Source organism: Cephus cinctus, unplaced genomic scaffold (assembly GCF_000341935.2).
Source record: "Cephus cinctus unplaced genomic scaffold, Ccin1 Ccin1_scaffold0132, whole genome shotgun sequence".
Lineage (NCBI taxonomy): Eukaryota > Metazoa > Arthropoda > Insecta > Hymenoptera > Cephidae > Cephus > Cephus cinctus.
The window spans coordinates 892,008-906,446 of NW_014332865.1; the positions used below are offsets into that span (position 1 = coordinate 892,008).

Below are 14,439 nucleotides of genomic sequence, written 5' to 3' on the forward strand. Positions count from 1 at the left end.
GCGAACAAATGATACTAAATACGCGAGAGCTAGACACCTGGCTAGATTCACTATACGAAAGACCATGGCCGTAGATACCCTAAGGGGGCTCAAGGCCCCCGTCGGGAGACCCATAAGGTCCTGTTGCGGCCACAACTTGGGCCACCAACCACTGAGCAAGCTCAGCGGAAGAGGCGGAAGGGCAACCCCCGACACCATGGTCTTAAGTCTAGCTGCACTAACAGGGTGACTACTCTTATATGACTACTCAAATGAATATGCTCGACCCGACCAATGAAATAGGAAAAGTAAGACAAGCACAATGGAAAGTGAGAGGGAACAGAGTAAACGAGAAGGCAGAAGGGAAGATAGAAATAAAGAAGTTAAAAAGTAGAAAAGTAAGGAATAGAGTTATAAAAGTGGAGAAGAAATGAGGAAAGAGATAAATAAGAAAGTGAAGAATGAAAGATGAGGAAATAAGGAATTAAAGAAGAAATAAATATAGAAGAAGAAGAAGGTTGGAAATGGATATAGGAATAAAGAAGTGAGAATAAGATAATGAGAAAGAAATGATATAAGTGAAAATAAGAAAGAAATGAATATAGAAATGAAGAAGTAGATAAGTAAGGAGTAGAGTTATAAAAGTACAGAAGAAATGAGGAAAGACATAAGTGAGAAAGTAAAGAATGAAGGATAAAAAAATAAATATAGAAAAAGAAGAAGGTTGGTAATGGATGAGAGGGGTGTTTCCAAGAGACCAGTATAGGAGACCGGCTCGAAGAAGAATGAGTACTCCGAGTCCAGGCACTGCCTCGAGCGCTCCCCCCACCATATGCCTGCTCGCTCTCGCCGAGTCCTGCGCGAAGAATTTGCGCGCACACAATTTTGAGCAACTTGCAGTACTTCTAAATATGCTTGGCCAGAATTTCTGATTTCTAAGTGTTAATATTTTACTGTATTGATTTAACTAATTATTTTGGTGTTTCAAACACCTAATTTATTAATATTTCAATTTGAACGTAATTTATTTTCCATAAGATCCAATAATATTTAGTAAAAATTGAAGCTCTACACGGGTGTCAAACTGGTACTGCACTTTCTTAAAAATGTCTTAAAAATGTTTCAGCAATAGGCTTTCACAATAGTTCTAGAAAAATTCGATAGTTTCCGGTCTCGTTCTAAGGGTTGTTTTGGGAACCAGCAGTAAGTATCGGAGAACCTCTGCCCACTAAGCTACGCGTTCCTATTCACGTTTATCTCGGCAACGACGGAATTCTCATTGTCGACGGAGGTGCTGATCACGAAATCCTACTTCCGGACTCGCCGCTACGATTTAGCGCCATGATTTTTGTATCGCCTCAAACCGTAATGTTGTGCACCTCCGTATACTCATCTCTGGTTAGTCATATATGTATGACCAGCTGGCAGTCAAAGTGATAATGAAACGTTTTCCGAATATTGAGGTGACAACTTCACACCCGTATATTATCTCAATTTTGGAATAATACGTATTTTAACGATGTTACGTAGTAGAACTATTGTTAAAATCTATCAGGAACTATAGAACTCCTCGAGAACTATGGAAAACGCCTATTTTTAAGACTTTTTTAAGAAAGTGCGATGCCAGCTTCACACCCGTTTAGCACCTCAATTTTTGAATGCATAAAGAATGCATAAACTTATTTTAAATATCCAAGTGTCTGATTGGTTAATATCACAGTTGACTCGGGTTTATGCATTGAACCGCATCGAAGTAAACGGGTATCAAACTTGCAAATCGGCAACTTCAATGCAGCTTTAGCCAAGCAATCAGCATCGCGAAAAAGAAGAAAGAGTGCATGAAATTGAACGTCGTGATATCGAAGAAAAGGACAAACTTAACAGCCATCGAAACAATCTTTAGATACTCAAAATCTTATTTCATATATCCAGATTAAACAAACTTACCGCAAATGAGGGCACTGCGCAGTCACATTCAAGTAAATAATAATCGTGTGCTAATTTGACGAAAAGAATTGTCAAACTTCGCCTCCGTTTGCAGCTTCTTCAAGATCTCCATAAATACATCTTGGGCAAAGGCACACCTTACGGACGGTGGTTGTCTTCAAAATGCAACAAGGGTATTCCAAAGTGCAACAAAGTTCGACCAAATCGATCAACAAACTGCAAGAAAGCCTACGAAGGCTGCGATTCTAAACTGAAATACAAACCGAAAGTCAAACATGGGGGTTTTGGCAGCTGTAAAACCGGAAGATGCGGTACCACAAAAAAGAATTAACGTAACCGAAATTTTCAACAAGTAAATCAATTTAAAGCCATCAATGACCATTAATATAATTTAAGAACAAAAACAATACACTTATTAATAAAAATATTACTCACCATGCCTATATAAAGCACATTGCTTCCTCCACTTATACAATTTATATCTTCGACCTTTGTATTGTTCTTCAGCAAAGATCATTCATCGGATTATTCTCGGGGCAGTTATTCATTATTGTTATTAGAGCCAAAGATCATATCGTAAAATAGTAATAAATTATGAGATACAAGGACAAGTGAAGTGAAAAACATGTTACGTAATCATCAATCAGGTGTAGCATACAGCTTTGCATTTTATTATTCAATTAGCCATAGGGTTATTATCGCTTATGAGTAATCGCAATTACTTAGGTTGGGTCCAACATTATAATTTATATAACTTATTTAACGTAACACTAGTTTTCTATGACAGGCGAGGCAGTTTCCTTCTTTCTTACTTCTTTTTTCATTTTTTTTTTTCCCCTGTACCACGCTCATTACTCTTTCAAAAGCGGACGAGCGTCAATTCCTCGTACTTAAGGAAAATAGGAAAAAGACTTACAAATTTAGGTACAAAATACTCCTGCTGCAACGAAACGAGAAGAGGTCTTCTTACCTATGTATTATTATTTTGCATTTACAGAGAATTTCACTTTTTTTTTGTCCCAGAGGTTTATTTCAGCATTATTTATACAATATATAAATTGAGTGACGGGTGGAGATCAACGTTAATCATTGGCAAATTGCGATGCATGAATAATAACGAATAAATTGATGAAAACGAACGAATGCCTTGGTGGCGTCAAAGCAGATTGTTCCCTGTGTGCAAAGAAGCTTCGTTAATATTTGTTTCTTAAACAATCGGATCTCCGCTCGTCAGGTACGGTACGCAAAAGCCATCCTACACCCAGTAGTATGAATACAATCATTGTATGTAAACCTTAGTAAACAGCTGATTATTAATTCTCGATAGAAACCGCAATGTGTGTTCTTTACGTTATGATATACATATATATATTTATATATATTTATATTTATATATATATATATATATAGCATTTTATAATTATATATGCAAATATACATTTGCAGACACACAACCCCGCGTATATGCAAACGTATACGCGCCTCCATCTGTTTATTTATATATATAGACTTTTATGTATACTATTTATAGAAAATTATACTAACTACATCGATATATACATAAAAAGGCAAATGTGAAATACCTGAACGTTTCTCGTCTGTTACATTATAAAAATATGTTTATTTATCATTAAGTTTGTTCGTATCGCGACCGATAAAACTTCATTTACTTGTTTCACTAATGTTACAGGAGCGCAGAGCGTCGCGGTAAGTATATCCACATATTTGCGTCGTTGTATGATACACTATCGTTATCGTTAGTGCTTCCATATAAAAACAATGAAAATAAGAAGCGTCAAACGGATTGCAATTTTATAACGTAAACAAAAAATTAATATTTTAACGCTATTCGCCTCGGGTACAATATTGCCTTTGTCGCAGACAATTCACCAGCATTTGCCTTTTATCAAACAACTAACGTTCATCATTGTCACTTCAAGTTAAATGCACGTTCTGCGTCAGGATACGTATAACAGTCATATGTGCATGCACTAAAAGTTTCAAAGTTTAATGCAATTAATTAGACGGCGTGTGAAGGAATTATTGTAATTAGAAGAAGTCTCGTTATCGAAAGGGAGATATCACTGATTATTAGACTAGTTATCTTGCGCGTATAATGTATATATAATTATATTATATTGGCAAGCTGTACAGTGTGTTATGAAAGTTATATAATATTCTGATGCAATTTAACATTTTTTTTTTTCATTTATCGACAGTGTTTATATATACACCGTTCATAAATAATAGCGAATTGCATGAGAACATTAAAAAGTTTGCTTTGCTTGTTTGCATATATTGAAATTTTAAGATTCGAGGTATAACACATGATTCGCATGAACGCACGTTTACCTTCTGCAATTGTATGAAAGAAGAGTTGTATATCGCTATATCGTGGCATTAACGCAGGAGGAAGAGTACATTGGATGATGAGGAAAAGCTGAGGATGGTATCAATTAGTGGTGACCCCACGATTGTCGCATTGGCATTCGGTAAAACAATTCACATTTATTCATTTTCCTTCGTATAAAACAATAACAAGTACGTTATTACTTTGTGTTCACGTCTCCCTTTATATTATTGTTTCTACTATTATCCGTGATAATTATTATGAAACATTATGTAACACGATTATATCCCTCGAGATATATGTATTGTGGTCGCGCTTTTCACTTATCCCTAACTATGGGAAATTAGGGGGATTTTTTTCAGTTTTTCCTTAATTTTTCTCTCTGTTTATGCAAGTATCGCACAATTGGAGGTAATTCGAGTTGAATGTACTTCGTGCTGTACACTCGCGTTTTCTTGTTATTTTCATAACGAAAACATAAGCAGAATTAAAAGGAAGGCCGTTGGCTTTTCTCTTTCTTTATGAAATAAAAAAAAATATTCGCGACATTTGTTACGGCATATCGTTCAGCAAGCTACTTGCACGTTTGTGGTCACCCGCTAGTACGCAGTACATTATAAAATAATCATACTTCCGAAATATCATTTACTCTAACGTAGACATACCGATTGATTATCCACTCTTCCTCCCAAAAAGGCCCGCTATAACATTCCTACAATCGAACGCTCAAATTCATCAAGTCTTCGATTCGCATCCGACACAGCGCTGCGAACTCATATTATATATTCGTTGTTTACGTTGGAGGTTGCGTGAGGACAAAGAGGGAAAATAATGCACTTTATTTGACAATTATCATCCGTTAATATTTATAAAATATATAAGCTATCCTGCGTGCAGCGTTGCTTTCTCACCGCGGAATAGAGAGACTTTACTGGGTCAGTAAGTCTCCTGATTACCAATCACTTTGGGCGTCCAGATGGTCGCCCAATTTTCATAATTTCCTTCATTCCTTTTGTTCAGGATCAGGCTTTGTTTTCGGCTCCATGGACGAAGGACGAGGATGATGTGGATTAGTTTGGTTTCTCGGTACAAGAAGGACGTTTCCGTCGGCCGACTGCTGGAGACTATACTCGTACGGATGGTACTGATTACCATCAGGATCTCTTAGGGACTGAAAAATTCAAAATGACCAATTATTTAATGGTTTCAGTACTTACGTAGTGTGTTAAAGGAATGCATCATCCATCCTGTTATTATGTCCATTTATGAAAATGAACGGTTTCTGTGATTTTACTGACCTGGAAAACGTGACGGTAAAGCTGACTGAATTTGTCCTTGACGCGCTGTCTTTCTAGAAGCATGAAGTCTCGTTCCCGGATGAGTCTCATTTTACGATCGCGCATCTCCTTAACTTGATCGGCTAAGCTAATTATCTGATCCAGCTTGCGCTTACGGCAATTCTGGGCTGCGACCTTATTCTTGCCTCGTCTTCTGATGTCGCGGATTAACGACAACTGAGTTTCGCTCAAATCGTACTTGCTCAGACGCTCATTAAACTCATCCATGGGGAGGTTAATGATTTCATTTACGGGGATTGGTACGTTTAACGCTCTGGCGCGCTTTTCATCTCTGGTTAAATGTTCTTCCCCTTCGCTCTTGCGAACTACAGTCACGGATAAGAGATAAACATTATTTTCCATACACTGTGTAAAACCGTGATTACGTAGCACTTAGATTCAGACAGGACGACAAAATGCGCAAATAAGAATATAATTAATACCTTTTTTATCACGTGTTAACGAACGCTGTAATGATCCAGAGTTCTCCGCAGGAAGGTGATAGGTATGATTGTGTTGAACGTGCTCGATGGCAGAACGTCCTTAAATAATAGTAATAAATAAATCATTATATTGCATAAAAATTGCAAAAACATCAATTCACAGATGATGATTCTCTTACCAGATTGATGACGAGTGAAGTCTACGCTACAGCTAAACTTCATTTCAGGCTGAGGACCAGCTGCACCTTCGATGGGACCAGAATACGCATTTCCTGGTGCACCAGCACCGACCGTCTGCGTATCATATTCGTATTTGAATGGTGTTGTAGGATGTGGACTAGCACCGAGAGGTGAGCCTGATACAAAATTTAATTAATCAATAATTAGATTTAACAGATAAATGGCATTCCATGATTTCTCCAGAGCGAATGAATAATTTCGCTATATTATCAAAGCAACACCAACCGGTTCCTTGTTCTTGGAAGTATCTCTTGGCGAACATCTGATGTTTCTTCTGTGCTACCGGCGGCATGGGACGTTCAGTCTGACACCTCGGAGAGCCTCCGCTCCTTCCGGAAACTGTGTAGCTGCAATCGTATGGCATACGATACTTGCTAGAACGGAGACAATAGATCATTAATAAATCTCAGATACTTTATTAATAATTATTAATTAATTCCTCAATTACAAGTTTGTCTACCTAGCATAGTCCATGGAGTAATGAGAATCGGCTTGGGTATGACTTGAGTTTGAACCAGTTTCCATCCATTCTCCATCAGACAAAGAAGGAACACGTTCACTACCCATGCTGCTAACAGCGCTGTCACTGGAGGCGTCCATCCTCTCATCAGTTATCCCAGGAAGAGTGGTAACGCCGGTTGCACTAGGTGCAGCCCCAGCAGCTGACTGCACTCCAGGAAGAGCTGCAGCACCAGTGGGTCCTGAGGCATTATTGCTGCTGTTATCCAGCATGCGCATGGTGTACATGCCTAAAACATAAACAAAATGATGCTTTGAAATAATATATATATATATACACATGTATATATATTTAATTGTAATACAGTCATACGAGAATAAAAAACCTGATATTTTTTTCAGATCGATAAATAAGTCTCGATATACTCTGTTTATCTTTTTATCGTGTCATTTTTGATGATGACAGTGAAGTTTTAACATGACGAATAGATAAAATATATTTCGCCTAACCGGTTTAACTGGCTAAAACAGACGTTCAACTTAACTCTTTGCGAGTTTACTTTGGCAACGACCGTGTTTCAGGTTTTATTTGAATTTCAAATATTATGAAATATAATAATCGCTCGCGAGGTTTCGACTTGGTAATAAATTCAACTGCGGAAGAGTCAAGTAACTGACGAAAAGGAGCAAGAGTCAAAGCCAATTAAATCGTGAGGTGGGAGGTTATTATTGTCATGTAGGTGAAAAATCATGAGTCGTAGGATTATTGCGAACATACAAACGCGTAAACATATGTCATTGGTATGTACATACGAATTTTGCCTTCAGGCTAGAATAGTAGAGATGAAAATATTTTTAAACCCGAACGAGGATGACGTACTTGCCATTACTACTGTCAAATGTTTTCTTAATAGCCACCGTATTTAATATTCGACAAAACATAGTACGCCTGATTAATAGAGTGAAAACTATAATGATACAATTTTAAAATGTCAATACTTAGTAACCGCAGACTAGACGCCGTATAGGTCTTTAGAGCGTAAAAAAAGTAACAAATAAATCATTCAATTAACATATGTAAAAGCTTTATGGGAGTACGTAACCTCGTTAATACGTTAAAGGCCATTAGCGAGAACACATGAGTAGCTGAATGTTACTAGATTGCACGTAACTCGTAAAGATCCTCAATGCCCATACGTGTCAGTATCGGTGGCAGATGGCACGTAAAATGTATTTAACTAGATTGAAACCTATCGTTGATCTTTTTCATAAATTCAAAAATGGATATAAAAATAATTTAACAAAGACCCTTAATTAATTATTTTCTCTACTGGTGATTATCACGATTGGCTCTCACGCTCAAGCATACACGATAACGTTACCGGCCATAAAAGTGATTTTCCACCCATCGCGTATATGTATATATGTAGATACATATAACCATGACGGGATCCATTATCATCGAGGCAGTAGAACTTAAGAGGAAACTTACAGCATAGCTGAGAGCTGATACGACCTTCTACGAAGCCATTCGCATCTCGCATATGCGTATAGTGAACCGGCCGATACGCGAATGGTTTTAGGTTACAATGCGCGATAATCAGGACTTTTGCGAAAGAACTTGTTTGCTGGCTTTTGCGTGGGTATGCGGAGTGCGAAATTCCTGACCCTGCTATCAGCGTCACACATAGAAAGATACCACGGTGCTACTTGCTCAGAGAAATTTCGAGAGATACGGTATAACGATTGGTTGATTACTTCGCGACAGCCGAAGCCTGACCGTGGATAACGAATCGGTAAGCAAAATTTGTTCGTTCGATCAAAATCTGCTACAGTCATTAAATTTAATTCGCGCGGTCATTGAACGTGCCGGGGAAAAATAAAATTTATAATATTGATAAGTTTTTTTTATACGATTAACAAATATTGCATCGTTTATCAGAATCAATAAAACATAAATTGGTAGATTAAAAAATACGTATAGTATGTTATTAGTTATGTGGATTTTGCCAATGAGTCAACGTATCACATGACTGAAAAAAATCAATAGCACGTATCAATAGCAATATCTGTTATCACAGATAACTTCACGCTATCTCGAACAACATGATTTCTATGAAATACCGATTCGGATATTTACATATGAATTTCGGGGAACCACATGAGGTTCATTCAACTCCGAAGTGGGAATACGTCGAAGACGTCGATACGTGAGAATTTCGTAAATCTAGGTCGATTTTTGTAAGTGATTTAGCGTTTCCGTAATGGGGATCAGAATTTCGTCGAAGGACAGTCTAGCGCGAAGCTTCGAATAGCCGTGGTCGAGATAAGATATCGCTCCGACATTTCACCTCGTATAAGATTATCCAATGTTAACCAAGAAAACTGACCGTCAACTAGCATTGATCCATATGAATATGAAACGTTTCACTAGAAAAGCAAATGACACCTTTTTTGAATGTAGATAATAAAAATGACTGCTGACATGATTCATCATTATATATCTTTCAATTAAAAATACTATGCCATATACATGACTGAATGAGGTTACGTGACGAATTCCATGTATAATAAAGAGTCTTGACGATCAAGTAGAAAAACAGTGGATGACGCCCGATAATGACACGGTAAAGATACAACCTTTCGTATCAATAAGGTAAGAATGTGTGCCTCCACGTTGTAACCCTAAAGATAGAGAAAAATCAGAGGCTACATCGCCTATCCGGTTTCTTTGTATTGCTACTATTCTAACTTATATGTAATTAACTATCAAATGTCGCATTGTTCTGAAACGACGAAGACGCCAATTGAAAACCTAGGCATTTGCATGTTCTTAGCATGTAAGCGAGTTCGCGCCTTCAGCCCATTGAAATAAAATGGCTTTGCTTATTCTAATACAGCCGCTATGCATATATGGCATAACTGTTTGCTATTTATGCTTGTAAATATCCCTCCGTTCCGCATTGACTGATCGCTGCGATACTTAACAATAATGCTAGTGCTGTTTTGTTTGGTGTTGACAGAAAATTCCCTTGAGTACCGTATATAATTATTGACAACTGATAGATTGTCGTGCGATTATGGAAATTATGCATGACAATGCACATTTTCATGATTATAATTATGCCTCCAGCAGTTTTTTTTATACGTTTTTATACGGGTCGTTATTGCCATTTGGATTAATTAACGGTAACAAATTTTGATAAATATTTCATGAACTTAAATATTTCGTGAAGTTTGCAATCTCACTGGAAACCTTAGCCGGTAAGTTTCGAAAGAACTTTATGTCGCGATTATAAATATTGGAGATGCGAGGTGACGTTGTTGCGCAAAATAAAGAGCGTCAAGTTACATACTGTATTAAGCTAGATTTAACTTTACTCAAATAAATTGACAAGAAAATACAAGTTACGGCCGTATGCTGTTTGCCAAAAGTTGATCTGTTCTTACCAGAAATTTGAAGGCAGTGCCAGTTATGCGAAACTCACCTATATCTATATGTGTACGTCCGTCAATGACGAAAGAAATATTAGAAGAGAAAGACACAAGACATTACTGTAATCAGTACGGCAATGGGTCAACAGATTTCAAAAACATCTCAATGATCAAAGATAACGAGGAGCGATTAGTCCGTCTATTAATGTACAGAGTGTAATCAAACGAATGAAACGCAGTAGCAGTTTTGCATTATTAAAACAATTTCAAAAATTTACAACTGAAATTTCATTACCAATTGATGGGATAATCGATTTTATAAATTTATCGGATTTACTTATTAGACGAAGCTGAGCGGAAGAGCGACATGTATATGTATGTATGTATTACGTAACAGAGCCCTTATCATATTTTATCAATGCACCGTCAACTGTTTCTTTTTAATAAAGTCTATTTTTCAGATGCGTAACCCTTTTGGAATCTTGATAACTCAAGATATTGCCGACGCGGTTGGATTACACTGATAAGACATAGACGGTCTGTATGCGTGCCGATGTTCAGCGTGGAAATTGCTTCATTGGTTGAATGTGAAAGATTTAGAAAATGTATTACGTCGTTAATTAGTTCCTGAAATGAAATTGCAGCTATAAAATCGAAGCTGTTCAAAGAATATAAGTATGCTACTGAGTCCTGTTCGTTTTGGGACACCCTGTATAAAAGTCAACAAGATAAAAACTATTTTCGTTGTCTGGCAATATAGAGACATTTTTAGCGTTACGTAGCCCTCTATTTCTTTTCTTTCTGTCTTATCGCACAGCAGATATTTGTCCACATCACTCACACGTCATTGTGCAGAGGGCGTATTGATATCATTAAAAGATATGTTATTTGTGCCAAAATGGTTGCGCAGACCTTGCAAATGTTACGGTACGAATAACATACGAAAGAATGTAATTTTTGTAATATTTATGAGACATTTTAATGACTATATATACCCAGTAGCTACTACGAAACCTAAATATGTATGATGAAAAGATGTTTCATTTGCTCATTCCTTATAACTCTTATGTTAACGACACAAATGACACATACTTGGCCTGTATACGATGACCCCCATGGTCGCCATTCAAACTCCACAAGGAGCTGCAGAGTCTTACTAAAAAAAAATAGTTCCTCGAGAATTTTTTTTTTTTCAGATACGAAAGATCCTCTTGCCAAATCCCAGTATGGGCACTGTAGTAATATAGATGTATGTATATTTATAAGTCAACTCAATATGAGTGAATTTAGCCCTCGTTCAGATTGAAGACGAGATTGCCCGTTTACAATTGTTTTGTAACGTTCAGCATTCCTCTCATGCAGGTACAGCAAAATTGTAAGAGAAGAGCAGTACTAAATCTCCAGGATCTTCGCAGCATAGTAAATACTGTAGTGTGTGTAACAATGCATATTCCAAACCACGCTGATACAAGATTGTTCAGATTTCACTAGTGTTTTCGGTATCTCCAGTGTGATCGTCATGCAAAATTCCGCCTTCCCAATCTAGTTGTATTAAAAACTCTTACAATCAAAACAATATTTTCGTGCGCATCGAAGCACCTTTGCGTAGCATAATAATCCAGATGTCGATCAGTCTCTTAAAAAATGTTTTTTAACAGTTTATAAAACATACAAGAGTCACCAGGAACGAATCTCAGAATTTGACGTGACAAAATTAAAAAGAAAGATGTCCAGCTGTTACACAGAAAAGTCAGCACACACAATATCCTAGAGCTTCGCTCGAAGGACAAGGTAAATGTCTCACAATCAGTTACCACCGACTTCGTAGAATTCTTCTTACACGTCAGCGTTTTCCACCTCCGGTTCTAATTATTAGCTTGAGTCAGTTAACGTAGATCTCCTAGCATCGGGTAACAATCATCTTGATCACAGTTATATACTAACGAGATCAAATAGCAGACAGTTAAGATTACTTTAAAATCCTAGCAGACAGAAAGAATCAAACGTGACAATTCGGACTAACGTTTGAAAATAGATACTCATGTAGACGCGTATAAGAAAGAAGTCTCTCGTAAGCCTTCTGACTGACAAACACCGAGAAACAACCGAACGCGTGGAGCCACCGAGTAACAATGAGTCGCCCCCAACGGCCACGCCGTGAAATATTTCAAACGGCTCGTCGAAAGCGGGGGACAATGACGATAACATTTCCCATCATGGCAGCCTTCCAGATTCTGTTAACTTCGTCACGCTCACCGCACCTATATACACTCATGAATTATCTCCGGATGTCTTGTGTCACTTGAGTCGTGAGATTAAAATCCGTTCCACGAAATTTAGTCTCTTTACCAGAGTGCAGAGTACAGAAACACTACACATCACAAAAGAACTTTGAGTTCCTTAAACTCATTTCTGAATAACACATACGTCACTGTGATTACACGTATTACAGAAGAACCGCGTAGTCTAGTCGCGAATGAATGCCGATTATATAAGCATCACAGACGCCTCACGTTTGCCCGTCAGCACAGCATAAACATAACTAACGCTCATCCGTCGCCCAACCAGTCTAACCCATACGGGGCGTCGCCACTTTACTCGGGAGGCAGGCGACTAGCTGCACTTTTCATTTTGGCATTGGACGTTGGTAATAAGATGGTGGGGTCGGTGAGTGAGCGCATACAGTGAATTATTATTCTTAACGTAAACGGTAACATCGAAAATTCATTATCGAATATTACATTCGTCATCAGGAAGCTTTATACGTATACTTTCACCATTTAACGTTCGTGAACTGGCGATGTTAACCTTAGCGTGAAAGGCATCTTTATCTAACTGTGTATGTATATAGACATGGTCCAAGTATACTTAGCATATATATATGTATATATAACTTGAAGTGATGCCATGAGATTACAAGAGTGAGAATACGAACAGGAATCGTGACATTCTTTGTTCACGACTTTCTTATACTTTTTTTTATTATCCATATACTTAGTGCATCTTGGGACAGTCAGTTTTCTCGCTTTTGTATGCCTCCTGTTTTCTAAGCTTCATCAGTGCAGCCAATGTTTCGTTGAACCATGTAAACGTTACGGAACCATTGCTCTTAGGTTAGAGGATTTTTCACGCGGTAATGATAATACAGCTCACCCTACTCCGGTTACATTGTATTTTATGTAGTGAAATAATTTAAACATATCTGGACATATCGTAGCAACGTTATCTTATCAAATATTAGTAAATATTCATCCTTGAAATTTATTGTATTTGTATACTCTGACGTCAAATGACGTTACACAAATTTCAAATTGAGTTCAGAGGCGATCTATGTATTTATGTGTGTATCTATGTACGTATTATATATACGTATATATATACGTATATATATATATATATATGTGTGTACGATGATGTGTTATCATTTTCCTGAGAACTTTCACATATCTGATCACTACAATATTATCAAGTTTGTATCATGATATTGATATTGGCCATTTTTTTTTTACTTACCAAGTATATGCTGGCAACTTTCTCATAATTCATGATTCGATCGAGTGGCTCACTTGTATCATTTTTCTCGTCTATTATTTCATTATTTTTCAAAGTCTCATTAATTATTATGACTTCCTTATCGAAGCTCTTCACGGAGTGATTAATTTACATGCAATTGCGAACACTGTTCACTTCCTTCTTGAATGTCAATTATTATTATCAGGATGAATTGACGAATCGTAATAAAACGCAGTCACGGCCGCGCCCGTGCCTTGAATTATACGCTTGTGGATTTCCGATTGTGCCAAGTCTCGCCTGGTTACAATGGAGTACTCTTTTTTTTTAATGGTAACAACTATGACGGGTGACTCGTATGACCCAAAAAGAAAAATTATGACAGGAATCGCCTTGGTCATGGAGACACGGTAAATATGGTAAGTCGTTTATTCTTAAACGGCTCAAAGCAAGTTGCTGTACAGTGGAAAATCCCTGAAAGATTACCATTATTTTCTGGTTTCCTTGTTATCCCTTTGTAATATTATTTCGACACTTAAAAATGTATTCTTTATCAAATCCTATTTTTACTAAATAAATCAAACAAAGTTTTGTACGCTGTTGTTGCTTCAGACATACATTTTTTTTTATTAAACTAGAAATAGTAAATCTACGTTAGATAACAATATTTCTGTAAAATCACCTTCTGTTTATAGAACATTTACGTATATCTACATATGTAGAAATAAAGATAACAAGG

At 37.1% G+C, this 14,439-nt stretch overlaps 1 protein-coding gene across 7 annotated transcripts in view; it reads right to left on the reverse strand.

The window, feature by feature from the left end:
* Nucleotides 1–2,569: 2,569 nt before the first annotated feature.
* Nucleotides 2,570–14,439, reverse strand: part of LOC107263030 (segmentation protein cap'n'collar) — a 96,623-nt gene continuing 84,753 nt past the window's right edge. For 5 of the 7 annotated variants that reach the window (XM_015729816.2, XM_015729817.1, XM_025080392.1 and 2 more), the window contains exons 8-13: nucleotides 6,757–7,045; nucleotides 6,522–6,670; nucleotides 6,236–6,412; nucleotides 6,057–6,155; nucleotides 5,575–5,939; nucleotides 2,570–5,447 (exon numbers count right to left, since the gene is read on the reverse strand). In XM_015729816.2, the coding sequence (XP_015585302.1) occupies nucleotides 5,280–5,447; nucleotides 5,575–5,939; nucleotides 6,057–6,155; nucleotides 6,236–6,412; nucleotides 6,522–6,670; nucleotides 6,757–7,045 (1,247 nt within the window). In that variant the 3' untranslated portion in view covers nucleotides 2,570–5,279. The remainder of the gene's footprint in view (nucleotides 5,448–5,574; nucleotides 5,940–6,056; nucleotides 6,156–6,235; nucleotides 6,413–6,521; nucleotides 6,671–6,756; nucleotides 7,046–14,439) is intronic. The other 2 variants (XM_015729818.2, XM_015729820.2) reach the window with 1 other exon arrangement.